Raw genomic sequence first — 16,160 nt, 5'->3', positions numbered from 1 at the left:
GCAGAACATTACAATAAATAGACTGCTTTCTTGTTTAACCCTTAGATGCATAACTGTGTCAAAAGTGAGGTCATTATTTTGCAATGTCTTCGTAATGAAAAGTCCAGCTATTTTTGAGATCATGCCAATTAAATTTTTAACCTACCATTTATAGATTTTTAGAAAATTGTAGTTTTGTAATACTAACCCAAGCTTCCATAGTGCATTCATTTCCTCTGGAATTTCATGGGCACCTCCAATTCTTTGACTGTCAGGAATATATGTTCTGTGGACCACACAGACTATAACACATACTCTTTCACACAGTAGCCATGATGGACAAGCACACACATTTTGAGGTAAAAAAAAATATGAATCTAACATTAATGTATGTACTCTGTGCCATTCATGACTATTGTGTGAAAGAGTATGTTTCTTATCATCTATCATCAAATTTTCCTATTTAATAGTTTGTGAAACTAGCTAGCTAACATTACTAAGTATTGCTGTGTGTATTTGTGTGCGTGCATGTGTGCGTTATCTAACTACGTATTGATCAAGGGTTTGCTTATCATTCAAGTAACAAAGACTGTAAAGTCAACAGTGGATGTGGGAGATGTAATGTACCTGTGTGGAATGATCACAGCCACACAACTGCAGTGATGAGACAAGAAGGCAAGAAAAAGAGTTACACACACACAAAAGCACACACACGTACACATGCATGTATACTTTATCTCACACACTGCATAAAAGAGTAGTAGAAATTCCGTGGCTGTAGCTTGGTTGGTAAAGCAGTCATCCGTGGACCACAGGGTCGGTGGTTCAATTCCCGGGCCCTCCTGGCTACATGTCAAAGTGTCCTTGGGCACTGGACCCCAAGTTGCCCCTGGTGAGTACCTTGCATGGCAGACTCCACCAGAGAAGCGTGTGAATGGCTCCATGAAAAGCAACATTGTAAAGTGCTTTGGATAAAAAGCGCTGTATAAGCAGCCACGTACCACACACACAAAATTAATGTTGACATTGTTCTATTGTTGTTGTGTAATTTTCTTTTCAAAACTTCAAAAAGTTTCTAAAATGTTAAAAATGTTTAAAAGGTGAAAAATAATAATATTTCAAACATGAAATACTTCTCGCGTTGACACAAATATAATACAAAACATAATACAAATGAATATTTTGAACCAAAGTGACAAAAGTTATATAAAAACACGGGTCATTTTTGATCCACTTATTGAAGAGTCCAGTCACTCGTGCATCTAAGGGTTAAAACCTACGAGTGGTTTGCTCTCCTAGGGTTTAACACATAAACTAAATATTTCAATCTTTGTAGCATTAATCCTGTCTTTTTGTATGTGGTTGAGTCATGTGTCATGTGTGCGATGCTTCAATGTGCATATTTGTGTCAAATTCAAACAAAGAAACAGTGTCTAAAGAAACTCAGCACACCTACAGTGACAGGAGAGACCAGATGTTTTAACTAATTAGCTGTATATGACTGCAGCGGTATTAACATTTCTAGGAGAGGAAATATCAGGAACCCTAAATGCAATTATTCTGCATAAAGTAATAAAAAATATTTTGTCGGGGGGAGATTCTGTAATTTACTGGAGGAGAACGAGTCTCAGATATTAAACGGCTGGCAGATGGTAGATGCAGGAACTTTTCTACTCTCTGCTATAAATATACACAGAAACATAGCTTTGAAAGTCTGTGTAAATCTGTGAGTGAAATGTGGTTTGTTTAAATTACGCTGAAGTTTTTTTTGTGTGCAATATTTCATCCGCATGCATTTTTATATCGAAGTATATGTAACTCAACATTATATTAAAGGAAAAATATTGTAGATTTTAATACAACGGATGAGCTAAATATTTTACCTAGTTGAGGCTTTATTTAATTACCAAAATTAATCTCATGCCTCCATCGCGTTGCCTTGCACTCTGTGAACTGTTTTTTTGCTGATTGATTGCCTCATTAATGCTGATGCTAATGATGTAAAGCACCTTTACATCGCCTGACTCTCTGCTGTGGATTAAACCTGTAAGATTGGCTATGACCAAATAAATCATCCGTCAGTGTATATATGCAGGATGCATGCTGAAGTTGATGTAATATCATTTCAATCGATCAACTGCTCGGTGTTTGCGAGAGTCTGAGCCTGTGCAAAGAGTTGATTGTAACACATTTATCCTCTTGATGTTGATCTTATGTGTTGTGATTGAACCTCCTGTTAAAGTATCAGTGTTACCAAAGCTGGAGGCTTTTTAATATAACATTATGGCGTATCTGCAGTGTTAGGGGATTTGTGCCAAAGCAGAAGCTGCAGGTAGTATTTTACCTTATCCATTGCACTGTGGTCTGGAGGCTGTTGAAGTTGGATTTGGAGGTCAAAGAAAAGGTAAATGAAAGAGGCAGAAGTCAGGATTGTGTCAGACTTGTTCAGAAACAATGAGTCTGGCTGCAGACAGAGCAAAAACAGACGATGTGGGAGATGACAAGAGAAATGGGGAATGTTTGAAGAAATTGAGTCTAAGCAGAGACCATCTAAAACAAAAGTGTAAACAACACAGAAAGGAACAGAGAGAAAGGAGGCTGTGCTATGCTTAGATTGAGGTGGGACTGGGACACAGCTGACGACTGACACCATCATTGCGATTCAGCCTGCTTTGGAGCTGAGCCAGCTCCACGATGCACAACTGGAAGCATTAGGAGAGATGAAGGGAAGAGGTGTGTGAAGGAGCATAAAATTACAGTGCTGCATAGAGCATGAAAAGGCAGGAGGGAGACAAAATAAAGTAGCAAAATGCAAACAATGAAAGAAACAAACCTGGAGCGGCGAGCTTAGATGACAGGCCAGGTAGCAAATAGCGATTGTGTTTGTTCCATTATTCAGTGTCACTAAAAGCCAGTGTGGGAGCCACGGTTACAGTAAGTGCAGTATTGGCAGTTTGATCAATGGGGCTGAAGAAGTACAGTGAAGGGAATCATAGCATGATGGTTTTTGCTGACTAGCCCGTCAGCAAGGAGACGCTTCCACAGTCAGACATTGGAGGTGCCACTTGACAGAACCTCTTAAGTTAATGAGCTTATTAGGTGGAGACACTTGACAACAAATGTGTTTCTGTCCAAAACCAATAGTGTCATTATGGGATGTCTGCTGGCATGGCCCAGTATAGGTTAAAGCACGTGTTGGCTTCTTCATTTTCCTAATTTAATACATAATGTCTCTATAAAAACAGTCATACTTTTTTCTTTTGATCTTTGTTTCCAAAGCCATATAGCTGTCTTCTTTCAAGTTAATTGAGATTCCTCTGGACACAGCAAGTCACTGGACAGGATAAAATAGATGTAAAAATGATGTAATTCAAGTTGTAAGTAATTTTTATTTGGAAATTTATGTAATTTAAATGCATGACAGGCGAAAAGTTCTTGATGTCGAATGTTATTACACTATGGCAACTATAAGGCCCCTGGCAAGTGCTTGCTCTGCTTAATTTCTAGGCACGCTGGAAATAAGGATTCAGGATTGGATACCAAAAACCTCCAGCTGAGCAAACAAGATGAGAATATGCAAAAGATTTTCCTTGCAAATGAAAGCACAAGTGAGGAAATTCGAGGAGTGAGTTTATCAAAGTGTGACTGCAGGCTGTCGACTGAAAGCTTGAGTGACAGCAGAGGGTTTTTTTTTTTTTTTTTTTTTCTCGTTGGATTTTGCCTGGAGAGGAACAAAGGAGGCAGACATCAGGTGTAGCCAGTAGCATCTGTTTTGTATCGATACAGCTCAGCGGGGGCACATACTGTACATGTGCTGTGTCAGTGAGGTTTCCAATTGCTGTACATTTCGAATAACCAACTCTAAATCCTACAATTTCCCTTTACCTAAAGCTGAAAACATGCTGCAGCAACTTAATACTAATATATATACTGAATCTTCTCTCTAACAAAACAGTGCTGGTTTATTTATTTACTTTTCCCAACAATTAACTCTTTTCGATTAATTTTATAGAAGTTATTTTACAGTAATAGTGATCTTCTCTTGCAGTACTCCTGCAGCATACAGAGTGGCTGTGAAGAGCTTAGGTTAATTTAGAAGCAGGCCACAAGATGTCTCCCTCTGCTAAAGAAGCTGCCTGTCCAATAGAGTGACAGCCGTGGTTGCAGATGTTTTGGCTCTAACCATCTCATCATGCATTTGCATTTGTTTGGTCATTTGGAAATACTCTGGTACTTGAGTTGTGAAGCTTCCATTTGAACTTGAGATTGACATGCAGCATATGTAGTTTTCAGTATTCAGCGTTTGTTGTTTGAGTTTAAATCCTTATAGATTTATAGACTGAAAATAACTGTAACATAATACAGGGGCAACGAAAACAAGGTTTCTACTTGCTGAATAGGTCATTACCTGTTTTTGTTAAAAATATCTATATATTTAGATTTTTTCTAAGCAAATATAGAAACATTTCATATGTAATACTGAAATTAATATCCATGGGTCATTTTGCTCAGATTAAAAAGCTCTTTGAAAGTATATTAGGCATTTTTAACTATTCACTGACATTTTATAGGCAAAACAATTAACTCTAAACAATAACTGAACAAAACATTAATTAGAAGTCAAATCAATCAGTATTGAAAGTAGCTGCAGTGCTTTCAGTAAGATTTTACTCTAACTCATTATTGATTCATCTTCCCTTTATTTTCTTGATTAATAAAATATGGGAAACCGTATGAAAACACCACATCACAGTTTCCTACAGGTGAATTTAATCCCACCAGCTGTGTATTATAACATGTATTTTTATATATATCACAGAAGACTTGGAAAGACAGCAAAAATTAAGAGACTTCATTTGACAATTTTGGCAAAGATTTAGAAAATGACTTTAGTAAGTGGACACTATGTTGAAAATAGCTTTTTTTTTTTCCTCATCATCATTGTCTCTCCTCTGTGTGTGCGGGTTTTCTGATGTGCTTCTAATTGCTGCCAGGATTTCATATGGTGTTGAACATCCTCAGTGGCCCATGAAGAAGCTCTTTCCTTTACTCAGTCGAAAACTCTGCTCCTCCTCTAATGAGACCTCTGGGGTTCAACTTGGCTTTGACATAAAAGCGGCTAGTTAGTGTCATTCCCTGAAAGTCTCAGTGATTGCTGAGGGGGTCTTAAAGCTGGCCAATCTGTATAAATATTTCAAATGGTTCTACTTTTTCCATCAAACAGCAGTAAGCATTTCAATTTCGTAAATTTTATGATCTATGATCCCATAATTAGATGCTTGTACACTGAGACAAAGATGGAATGTGTTTGCATCTCCAAGAAGATAACAATAGAAGCATATGAGCAGCAAAAATGTATTTTCACTAAGGAGGATAGAAATATTATGGAGTGGAAAAATCATTAACTTCTGCCTGAAGCACTTTATGTTTTTGAGTGATTACAGCTTTGTGTTAGAGGTATGATTTAAAAATGTACTGAAACACATGAAATTACAGCACTTAAGAAATTCTAGCTCCTTTTGCTTTTTTTTTTTTTTAAATATACATTTTCCATACTTGTACGTGTCAGCAATAGGCTTCTTTCAAAGCTCACGTGTGGAGAAGTGTCAGAAGCACTTGTTTAAAAGATGTATGATGACTGTCATGCATTGCCAGTGTGTAACATCTTCAGCTGTTAGTTATAAAATCCAACAGGACAATTCTGTGACCAAGAGAGACGCCCACCTCAACTTTCACTCGGCTTGTATTGGACAAACAAGCTCCAGCATTTAACTCACAAGTTAAATGTGCCTCATTTTCACTGACGTGTGTCCAAAGAGGCCAAGAATAGAAAAATCCATACAACTGGTCTCTAAGCGGAGAATCAAGGCAGTCAGCTGTAACTTTCATACAGTGCTCTTGTTGGAGTTACTTGTCTGCCACGCGTGCAGCATTGGTATTTATCTTCTCTTTGTTTTGCTTCTTATGGAGTGTTAAAAGCGAGGCAGTTATCTATGTTGATGCAAAAATAGATTGATTGCATCTTTCCTAACAAAAAGAGAATTCCACAGCTAACAAAAACTATTTGGTTGTGATGCCTGGAAGCCAAAAAACAACTAGGCGTGGTGCAGACATGACAAACAGTAGCTGTTGGCACAGCTGGATTTTAGTAATTACTTTAGTTGTTTTGCTGGCAGAAAGCCCTGAAAGCAGAGGACAAATGACTATTACAACACTACTGAAACCATAACTGTTGCTGTCTCCTTATTTTCCCGTATCCAGACATTTATTAATGTTGCCAGGCTGCTATTACTAGCATTTTATAAAGATATGTATTGTTGTTCTTTTATTATGAATTAGTCGTTGTAGTTAAAATTGAATTGGCTGGAAATACAAATTTCAATGTTTTGAAATATTTTTATCAAAGTAAGTTTTGGTAGGAAAAGAAAAGAAGACTACTCAGTACATATTCAAACCATATTTACAGTTTGTGCTCTGTGCCTTTTGATATGTTTATTGAATTGTATTGAATAGTTTCCTTTTTCACAACACTGGTCGTCCAGTACTGAGTGATGATACAGCGTAACATCCCAGAGTTTACTCAGGACCTGAGACCTGCTACGTAGGTTTTTATATCCCCTGCTTCCAGTCTATGCTAAGCTCACTTCAGCATCATAGTTTTCATATATGAGGGTAATATCTTACTCTCAGCAAGAAAACAAACATTTTTTTCTACAAATTTCTGTAATTGTTCCTCTGATGATTTGGGCTTTGAGATGAAGTGCACCATAATTAACAGATTTTAAAGAATGGATTTAGAATCTGTTTAATTAACTAGCTTTGGTATTTTGTGACACTTCTTCTTCTTCAGTCCCATTAATGATTTTCCGACCCCTGTGCTGCCTGTCAGACATTTTCTTCCCTTTTCGGGGTTGACTGCAGTTATTTCAGTGAAATTAATTACATCTAAACTTGCAAATAAAGCCAAGTGCAAAAATAGCAACATTCTATTTTTCTCTTCAGACTTTTTTTTTCCAAGCAAAATCACCAAAGCTGTGATCCTGCTCTCCAGCCAATGCTCACATTACAAAAACGGTCTCAGTATGAGGCTGAGCCAAGTAGAATCTTCACATAGTCTGACATAAATGGAGCAAAGTCTCTTTAATATGAGCCAGAGCCACATCTGCAGGCAGCATTATATTTGAAACTGGCGGAAAAGGAAAAACAAGAAAATCTGACAAATTTATAACCTTTTGTTTTGAGTAGGATTTTGTTTTTCTTCAGTTAGCTCAGTCCCATCAGCTTTCAATAATACAGACGTACTGATTCACTAGAGATATACACATTCTTCAGTATTAAATAATTTCAGACTTCATCATTTTTTCTTTTGCACAATGTCTCTGTCACAATTTTTTCCTCCGTGATTAATACCTTCCCACTGCCTCTATACCATTGGAGGTCTACTTCATCACCGGAGGAAAACAATTTCATCTACTGGCTCCACCTCATTCTCCATTCGACTGTGGAGAGAGTGTGTAGGGGGGCAACAAGCTTTATATTCCCTTCTGCAGACTGCAAGTCAACAGACTAAAAAGCATCTATTCAATCTCTGGAAAAAAAAGGAGGAGTTGGGTTTTTGGCTGCAACCACACAAAGACAGAATCCACCGAAATCTGCAAGTATTGTCTGGCACTGGAGAGGGAGATGGGGGAGTGAAAGATCTGAGCAACAGGGGTAAGCCTCTCCGGATTTTCAAAGTGATTGCTCTGGGAGTGAAGCCGTCGCTTACATCTGCAATTATCACGTCCATTTATCTATTGATGAAGGATTGGTGATGGTTACGCTTGATGGTTTTTGTTAATGGAGTGATTCAGCTGTTTTTCTCATAAAGGAATCATTATGCAAATCCATTTTACCTCCCCCAAGGAGCTAAATTCTTTTGTTTTTATCTTCCCGGCAAAGATTTCTCAACCCTGAACAGTTGGACAGTTTACACGTTAGGATCTGGAATTTCTGATGCATAAACCTGGAGATGGTCGTGGAGAGAGCCACTGTGTGTAATTTGGGGAAGTCTGGGCTGTGCTATTAAGAAATTAAAGCACCTGCCTAGACTCCAGTAATTATGGTTAAAGCATCTACATCCGAATCAGTCGCCCTGGGGCCACACAAACAAAACGATGCCCAGGAAACAACTCTTCCAAACACAGAGTCGGGATCACAGAAAGCAGCATGGAAAGACATCACGGTGGATTTTATTACGAGGACCAAGATCCACGGTTTGAAGTTTGTCTTCTCTCCCGACAAGTCAAAACCGCAGCGAGTCATCTGGATCATGGCCTTCCTTGTCTGTGTTGGTCTGCTCATGACCTGGTCCTCGAATCGAATCCTTTACCTAATGTCCTACCCCGCTGTCACCAAGATCTACATGGTCTGGGCTCACAACATGTCCTTTCCAGCTGTTACTTTTTGTAATAAAAACGTTTTCCGTGTATCCACTCTGACCAAGGATGACCTGTATCACAGCGGCTACTGGATGGACCTCATGTATCCGAATCACACGGTGATGGAGAGGAGCCTGACCATTCTTAGGGACAGTCACAAACACAGTCTCTTGAGCCTGCTGGACTTCACCAACTACACCCCGCCCCCTAATTACCCTGCCAACACCACTGAAATGATGGGACGCCTTGGTCACCAGCTAGAGGACATGCTGCTGGAGTGCAGGTTTCGTGGGGAAGCATGCACCTACAAAAACTTCAGCACTGTATGTACAGAAAGAGAGATGGTGTTTGTCAGGTGTGGATATGAGTGTTGTTTACAAGCTGTATCAATAATTCATGAAAGCATTTGATGATGTTCCCTCCAGCAGCCATTCTCTCGGGGAGTTTTAAGGTGTTGATGTTTGGAAGCTGCAAACAAACCTGTCCTGTTTTCTCCCTCTCCCAACATCACAGTTTTTGTCTTATAAAACTTGATGTTACTGAAGGAAACAAACATGTTACTTTTATGTTGTGTTGGAAAAAAATCAATCTCATGTCATCATTAATGAATTCAGCTATAGTCACTGTGATCAGTTCCCCAGTTTTCCAGTTGCATTAACACTCTTATGCGCAATAGCCTATAAATATATTTATGATGAAAAAATAGATCTTTAATAATTCAACCATTGTATATCAGTTCAAATGAAAAGTTTACTTCTTTAATTAAACATTTCCATTAAATCACCAAATGTAAGTCTTTTATACACTTTGAATAACTGCTGAATGCTGCCTGGAGGACAGGGATGGCATTTGCAAACCATAGTCGTATTATTCCAGATGGTAAAATATTAAATAAATACTGTCAACACAAACCAACAGCTGATAACGTTGCAAGAAATAAATCATATGATTAAATGGGGAAACTTCTGCAGTGACAAGTATTCATGCGGAATGACAATGCACAGCACTGAAAGAAAAAAAAATCGATCCACAGACATGGTTGTAAACTTAAAATACTACGCTGTGACTGGCATTTAAATACATGAATTTGCATAGGAAATGTCTGAAATGCAAACATACTGTATAGATGATTGTGAGATGAGATGTCAGGTATCCATGAGGACACTCCTGTGTTCAGAGCATTCACAATCCTACAATTATAGCCAGCTTTGGTGCTGATTTGTCTTTGTGTTTGTATCTGGCTGTAGTGTGGCTGAATAAAGCTCTAGTTTTAAAGCTCCTACATTTAAACCGATCATTTATATTGTACAGTAGGTCATTAGTTACGTGGATTCGACTTTGCAGAACTCATTATATGACCCAGATGGGGACAGGACCAAAGCCCTGTCTGATGTGCATTTAAGTCTGCACTAAATAAATCTAAGCCTCTGTCGGGACATGGTACACTGAATCCAGTCTCTTGATTAGCTTTTCCATACTGTTCTGGCAGCTGCCCCCTAACAACAACCTCAAACTTACCTTCATGTGAAGTTCTTTTCATTCCAGGGTCACTTGTTGCTTAGACAAGTTCTGAGCTAAATTGCTGATCAAGAAAGGAAACACTTCATCTCAGGAGCAACAAGTACACACATATTTGGATGACCAATATACTTCTGTAATACTTTGTATTTGATCGATGTTTTTAAATGCTATTAACCTAATTTTGTGGCTGTTCCTTTATACTGTGTTAAAAATCATGAAGAACATATATTTTCTAGTTTATCTGAGTTTCAGATAAAGAATCAATTTTACTTTTTGATATTTCAAATTGATACAACAATCTTAAATTTATTCAACCCTTCAAGTTTTCTTAGTTTTTATCGAAATTCTAGCAATTTTTATTTAAAATTAAAACATTTTTCTATCATAGCACAGATTCCTTTGTATGTGCTTGATAAAGGATGGACAGTTCCTCAATCACAGGGTAAGATCCCTAAAACTGAGTTAACTGATTGAAAAGCTAATTTGATAAAACAGCCAGTTGGAAATCACAAGGATAATTTATACTGAACTTCACTGGGACAGTTTGTTGAAGTTTGAAAGTCTTTTACCTAATACAGAATTTGTTTGTGTGTCTACAATGCTCCCATATCAGATATCAGATGTTTTTTATTTGATGATGACATAATGGTACATTCACTCTAAATTACTCTGGGGAAATTTGGAGTGAAATTGGGTAAAGATTAATATCTTCTGCTGCTGCTAAGGAAGGCTCATTAATTTCTCAAATCAGAGCCAGATGGTTGTTTAAAGCCGGTGCTGCTTCCCCTGTTAATCACAAAACCTTTGCAATCATTACCTTTCCTGCGCAATTACAGGGAGCCATGTGCTGGTACACAATTTTCAACAGCACAGAGCAGTGGGGTTGACTTTTCATTTATGCTTCTGTGTTTGTTTTTGTTTTTTTTTTCTTTCAACAGATTTACACTCGCTACGGAAAATGTTACACTTTCAACTCTGGATTAGATGGCAACCCTTTGTTGACCACACTGAAAGGTGGCACAGGGAACGGCTTGGAGATCATGTTGGACATTCAGCAGGATGAATACCTGCCTGTGTGGGGAGAGACAGGTCAGTGCTGCATGAAGCACTCATCTGACATTTATGCTAACGTTTGAAAAGTCTCCATTTTGTTGAGTTACCCTGGAAATCCCCAAAACTTGAGTGGTCAGCCACCTCTTCAACACATAGCTATATCACTTCACTTTGCTGCTCAATATTTGCATTCAGTTGAACTGCACAGAAATTATGTAGTATCATATTTATTATTAAATTACATTGATTTGTTTTTCCAGGACAACAACTGACATCAGATCTAATAAATTGCATTAGTTGTTTGCACTTTATAGTTGACAACACCACCACTGTAGTCTCGTAAACCTCACAGCATGCAGACAATCTTTAGTTGTTAATCTCTTTGGTATTAGTCCCACAGATTAACACGAGAATTTTTCTCATATTTGTTCGAATTTGGGCTACTGAAAGACTAAACACTCATGAAGCAGGTTTCCAGAGGTGATTGTACCATTTGTTATATTTTGTGGCATGCTGTATCCACAGATGAGACCTCCTATGAAGCAGGCATCAAGGTTCAGATCCACAGCCAGGATGAGCCACCCTTCATTGACCAACTGGGATTTGGTGTGGCCCCTGGTTTTCAAACTTTTGTTTCATGTCAGCAGCAACTGGTACCTAATGTTCAGCCTCCTACCCACCGACCTCAACCTTTTTAGCTCTGCTTCATTCTGTTGATTCCCAAATTCCCACCACAAGCCAGTGTCCATTACCTCTGTGTCACAGAGCCTGGAGCAAAATCAGGTCTTTCATTAAGCTTGTGCTCTTAAGGTGTTATATACACATCCAGTGTATCTTGGTACAGTAAATGTAACAGACGAATTACTGCAGCCAAGCAATATTGACAAATAAGGGCCAAGCAGTAATCGGATGCAAGTGCACGAGCATAGTGTGCTTATCGAAGCCAAAAGAACCTAAGACTACTCAACACGCAAAATATATGGTGAACTCAGAGTGTTTCATTTTTCATATTGAGACTGGAAACTACTCTTTGTCTGGATACAATGAATACAGCTTTTTGATTTTTGGTGAAAATGTCACAAGAGGCTCAATCAAAGAAAGGCAGAAAGAATTTCTGACAGGATTCACACGGCCATGTGCAGCAGGACTTTAATAATCATACATTAATAACCCTTACTTAGGGTATTTGAAAGAAGTAACAATTAATTATATATATATATATATATAGTGATAATTACCCCTCTAAATAATATCAAACATCATAAAGGATTTTTTTCTTAATGAAATCATTCCTAAAATGGTCAGAAATTAAATTGAGGCTGCTTCAAAACCTTATTATGAATAACTGACCTGAGAAGAATCCCTCTCAAGACTTAAGGGAAAGATATTAACATCTCCCTCATGTTTTTGATATTACAGAAGCCTTTGCATTTGTCATCATATCGGTTTATTTTCCATTTGATATAACACTTGCAGGATGCTTTGTTAGATGGGAAAGATGACCCACAGCTATTTTGAAGACATTTTTTTAAAAAATATATTACCTTTTAGGGGCACAGTAAAATGAGTGTTTTAGCACCTAATATCAAACACTTCATTTCATTCAAAGGGCCTGTGGCAGGTGCGTTGACTGTAGAAAATTAGCTCTTAGTCCTCCTATGCCTTCAGTGCCGTCAGTGAAGGATGAAAAGTAATAACTATAGTTAAGCCCGAATTGATCAGTAAAAGCCTGTGTGCGGGGTCGTAACACTGAACTGAACATGGATTTCCCATCTAAATCTAATGAAACTGTACAACAGTTATGTGACGTTGCCATGGCAACAAATTCAAATTGCGTGGCTTTTGTCTACACTAGAATAGCAAACAAGCCAAACATCCAAGTGTTTGATTTCGAAAATTAAAACAGTGACAAAAAAAAAAACGAACACATCACGGCGACCGGAAGGTTTGCTATAAGTGGCACAGTAAGAAAAATGCAGCTGTGTCACAAAAGATTCCCTCGGAGATCAAGTTTATTTTGTTTTTTTTTTTGCTGCAGGCCCGTTAAAATTTCTACCACATAATCAGTCTTGAAGTAATGGATTCTCGAGCAGTAAATCAAATTCATTACTTCAGCAGCTAACCAAGCCTAATTTAAATGATTTTGCTCCTAATGTTAATGGTCTTGGTCAGTTCATGAGCATGAGATAAATGATCAAATTAAGTCTTCCACTCTTGTTTTAGCAGAGTCACATGGGATGACTGAAGCGGTTTGATGTTCTGAAACAGATTTCTGGACACCACAAAGATGACAAATTTTATTTTTTTGGGGGGGGTGGGGGGTGGGGGGAAGTTTTTCAATATGTGTTTCTCTCATTGTCTTTCTTACTACAAAGGTTGTAAAATGCTTCAAGTGTATCATCGTTGAGCCATCTCCAAAAAATGATTCTGGTCTATTAATCATCATCACAAAGTTTGCTCCAGAAAGCAATAGTGCATGAATGTGTCATTTATAATCATGCCACGGACACCCACACCAGTGACAGCGTAAAGACGTGTTTACGACCTTAAAGATGTGCTGAATTAATTAGGCTGTCATTAAAGTCTGGCCAACATTAATTTCAGTCAGTCTCCACTAAGTATGATGACACTGCTCTCAGGGTAATAATACTGTAGCTAGATGAACAACTTCTCTTTCGTAAAGCTTCTGACAGATCTTTCGTGACTTGTGAGCCCAGGGAGACACACAAAGGCTACACCACCAAATTTTGGGCTACTCTAAGTCTGCAATGGGTGAAAGTAAAATGTGTCTTCCCTTCTTCTTGAGTGAATGTGAGAAGAAAATGGCTGAATGACGACACACCGCTGGGAGCTGTAGCTTATGTCTGACACCAGTCACAAGAGGCTCTGTCCGGAGGGCTTGACCCTTTTTCTATCCCTCACCTAGCTCTTATTTACTCTTTTATTTTGATAATGACGTGGGCTATGTTCCCTCACTCCTCACCCTAGATGAGACGTCCTATGAGGCCGGCATAAAGGTACAGCTTCACTCTCAGTCAGAGCCACCTTTCCTCCATGAACTGGGCTTTGGGGTCGCCCCCGGCTTTCAAACATTTGTTTCCACCCAAGAGCAGAGGGTAGTGTATGACTGTTCCGGCTCACTGCATGTCATTATCGTTAAATAGCTACACAGCCGTCATCAAGACCCCCACCCCCACCCACTCCCCACAGGAATGGATCACTCCCTCTCTTTTTTGTGTGGCTGAAGCAACTACATACAACATTTTTTTTTTTTTATCCATCCTGGGCGTCATTGTCTTCTCACGAGCAGCTAACATGTTTCATTCCAGCTCTCAGCCATTAATCGGCATCTGGCTTCACCCTTTCACTGCCATGTACATTTCTGTGTTTGTTTTTCTTTAATGTCATGGAGGGAATCCCCTGGACTGCTCCTTAATGTAATCTGGAGAGACCAGACCGTGTAATTTATTACATTGTGTCAACCACGCTCTGGCTTTAGGTTGAAGCGTAGCATTTTTAGCACTACACTTGTTTTTTTCTCAGTGTAACTCAAGTAATGAAAGGCTGAGGGCTTGATATGTTCACCAAGAGCTTGATGATGTATGATCATGTACTTTATCTGTCACTTCCTGTTGACTAAACAACCATTAGATTGTCGGATGATCGGGAATTATAGCAAATCCTAATGTGATAGTAAAAGTGTCTTGCTCCCAGTACACTTACTAGCTATATACTCAAATGCCAACGTAAGCATCATGGCCATCATCAATAACTGGTTTGGTTTTGTCATGAAAAGGAGTCTGAAAGTCTTGTTGGTCAAACATCAGTGCTGCACAGTTTAACTAAAAAGAAAAATAAAATCTCTCATCGCAAACACACAGATTGCAGTTAAAAGGCATCGTGGGTGTAATGTTTAGTGTGGACCAAAAGCTTAAACTTCAGGTGTTAATGAATCCACTAATGAGGAATATTTACGAAACCCCTGCATTACTCATAATTCTAATGACCTGGTCTTCACCTTTAATGAGTTTTTCCTCTAATGAGACTGAACTAACTATACTCTGCGATCTTTACTGCAGCATTATGCAGACACACACAGTCGGGGTAGTTTTGCAATAAAATCTTAAGGGCATCAATTAGAAAGTTGAAAAACGCAACTAGCAATAAACCCACTTTAATAAGATTCTTGTTTGTTATTTTATTTATTATGACCTATTTCTATTAAATATTACTTAGAGTATTATTATCATTATATATAATACTGGAATCTGTGTAATGAGTATTACATTGATTTAATCATTCACTCAGAAACTGTAACCTGTTTATTGTTCTGAATTTCATTCTAAGAGTTGTAAAATTTGTCCATTGGTTGTGGTGTCCTGTCTGTACCTACACATTAAACCGATTTTTTATCAAACCTGTCTCTATTCCCATGGTACTCTGCTTCCTACCAGGGACTAGACCTGCATCAGTCATGCTCTGCATGATGTCTGCTTGCTGCTATACATGGCCAATCATGTTGTTCTTCTGACTGGACATTTTGTGCCAGCATTGTGTCGGCACACTCATTCATTTAAATGCATCTGTGTTTTATTTGAGACCTTTGCATTGTGTTTTGCCAGCTCGCTGTCCTCCTGTTGTCCTTCTGCTGCACTGGGCATGCGTTGTGTTATTCATTGTAATACCATGTGCTGATATATTGAGGAAAAAACATGTGCTGTTTCCTCTTTCAGCTTCAGTACCTCCCTCCGCCTTGGGGAGATTGCAAGTCTACTCCAATAGACTCTGAATTCTTTTCCACATATAGCATCACCGCCTGCCGCATTGACTGTGAAACCCGGTACTTGCTGGAGAATTGTAACTGCAGGATGGTCCACATGCCAGGTATGAATTTAGAATCGATTACCAAATAAAACATGAATTGAGGCCCTGTATCCTCAAGTAATTATTCTCACTCTGTTGTTTTGACCAGGGACCTCAACAGTTTGCACACCAGAGCAGTACAAAGACTGTGCTGACCCAGCTTTAGGTAAGCTTTGTCATATAGGCATGAAAAAATGTGCGTATTGTTATTGTAAAGGTGTTTGAATTCAACGGTGTTCAGCAGCAGAATCATGAGAATGTCAAATCCATTAGATGAAACTCCAGTGGCTTTAACTTCAATTACTCTAATCTCAATCAATGCTA

General features: G+C 38.5%; 1 protein-coding gene across 8 annotated transcripts in view; it reads left to right on the top strand.

Moving 5' to 3' along the window:
• The window catches only part of asic1c (acid-sensing (proton-gated) ion channel 1c), an 82,702-nt gene that overhangs the window by 58,424 nt on the left and 8,118 nt on the right, over positions 1-16,160 (top strand). For 2 of the 8 annotated variants that reach the window (XM_067528733.1, XM_067528735.1), the window contains exons 2-5: positions 10,859-11,009; positions 11,499-11,626; positions 15,707-15,857; positions 15,946-16,002. In XM_067528733.1, the coding sequence (XP_067384834.1) occupies positions 10,859-11,009; positions 11,499-11,626; positions 15,707-15,857; positions 15,946-16,002 (487 nt within the window). Of the gene's footprint in view, positions 1-7,148; positions 8,723-10,858; positions 11,010-11,498; positions 11,627-13,961; positions 14,090-15,706; positions 15,858-15,945; positions 16,003-16,160 lie in introns of those variants that run through there. The other 6 variants (XM_067528731.1, XM_067528736.1, XR_010916453.1 and 3 more) reach the window with 6 other exon arrangements.

The sequence above is a fragment of the Channa argus genome, chromosome 14 (genome assembly GCF_033026475.1).
Source record: "Channa argus isolate prfri chromosome 14, Channa argus male v1.0, whole genome shotgun sequence".
Lineage (NCBI taxonomy): Eukaryota > Metazoa > Chordata > Actinopteri > Anabantiformes > Channidae > Channa > Channa argus.
The sequence above is the reverse complement of the archived record's forward strand: the minus strand, read 5'-3'. Positions and strand labels throughout refer to the sequence as shown.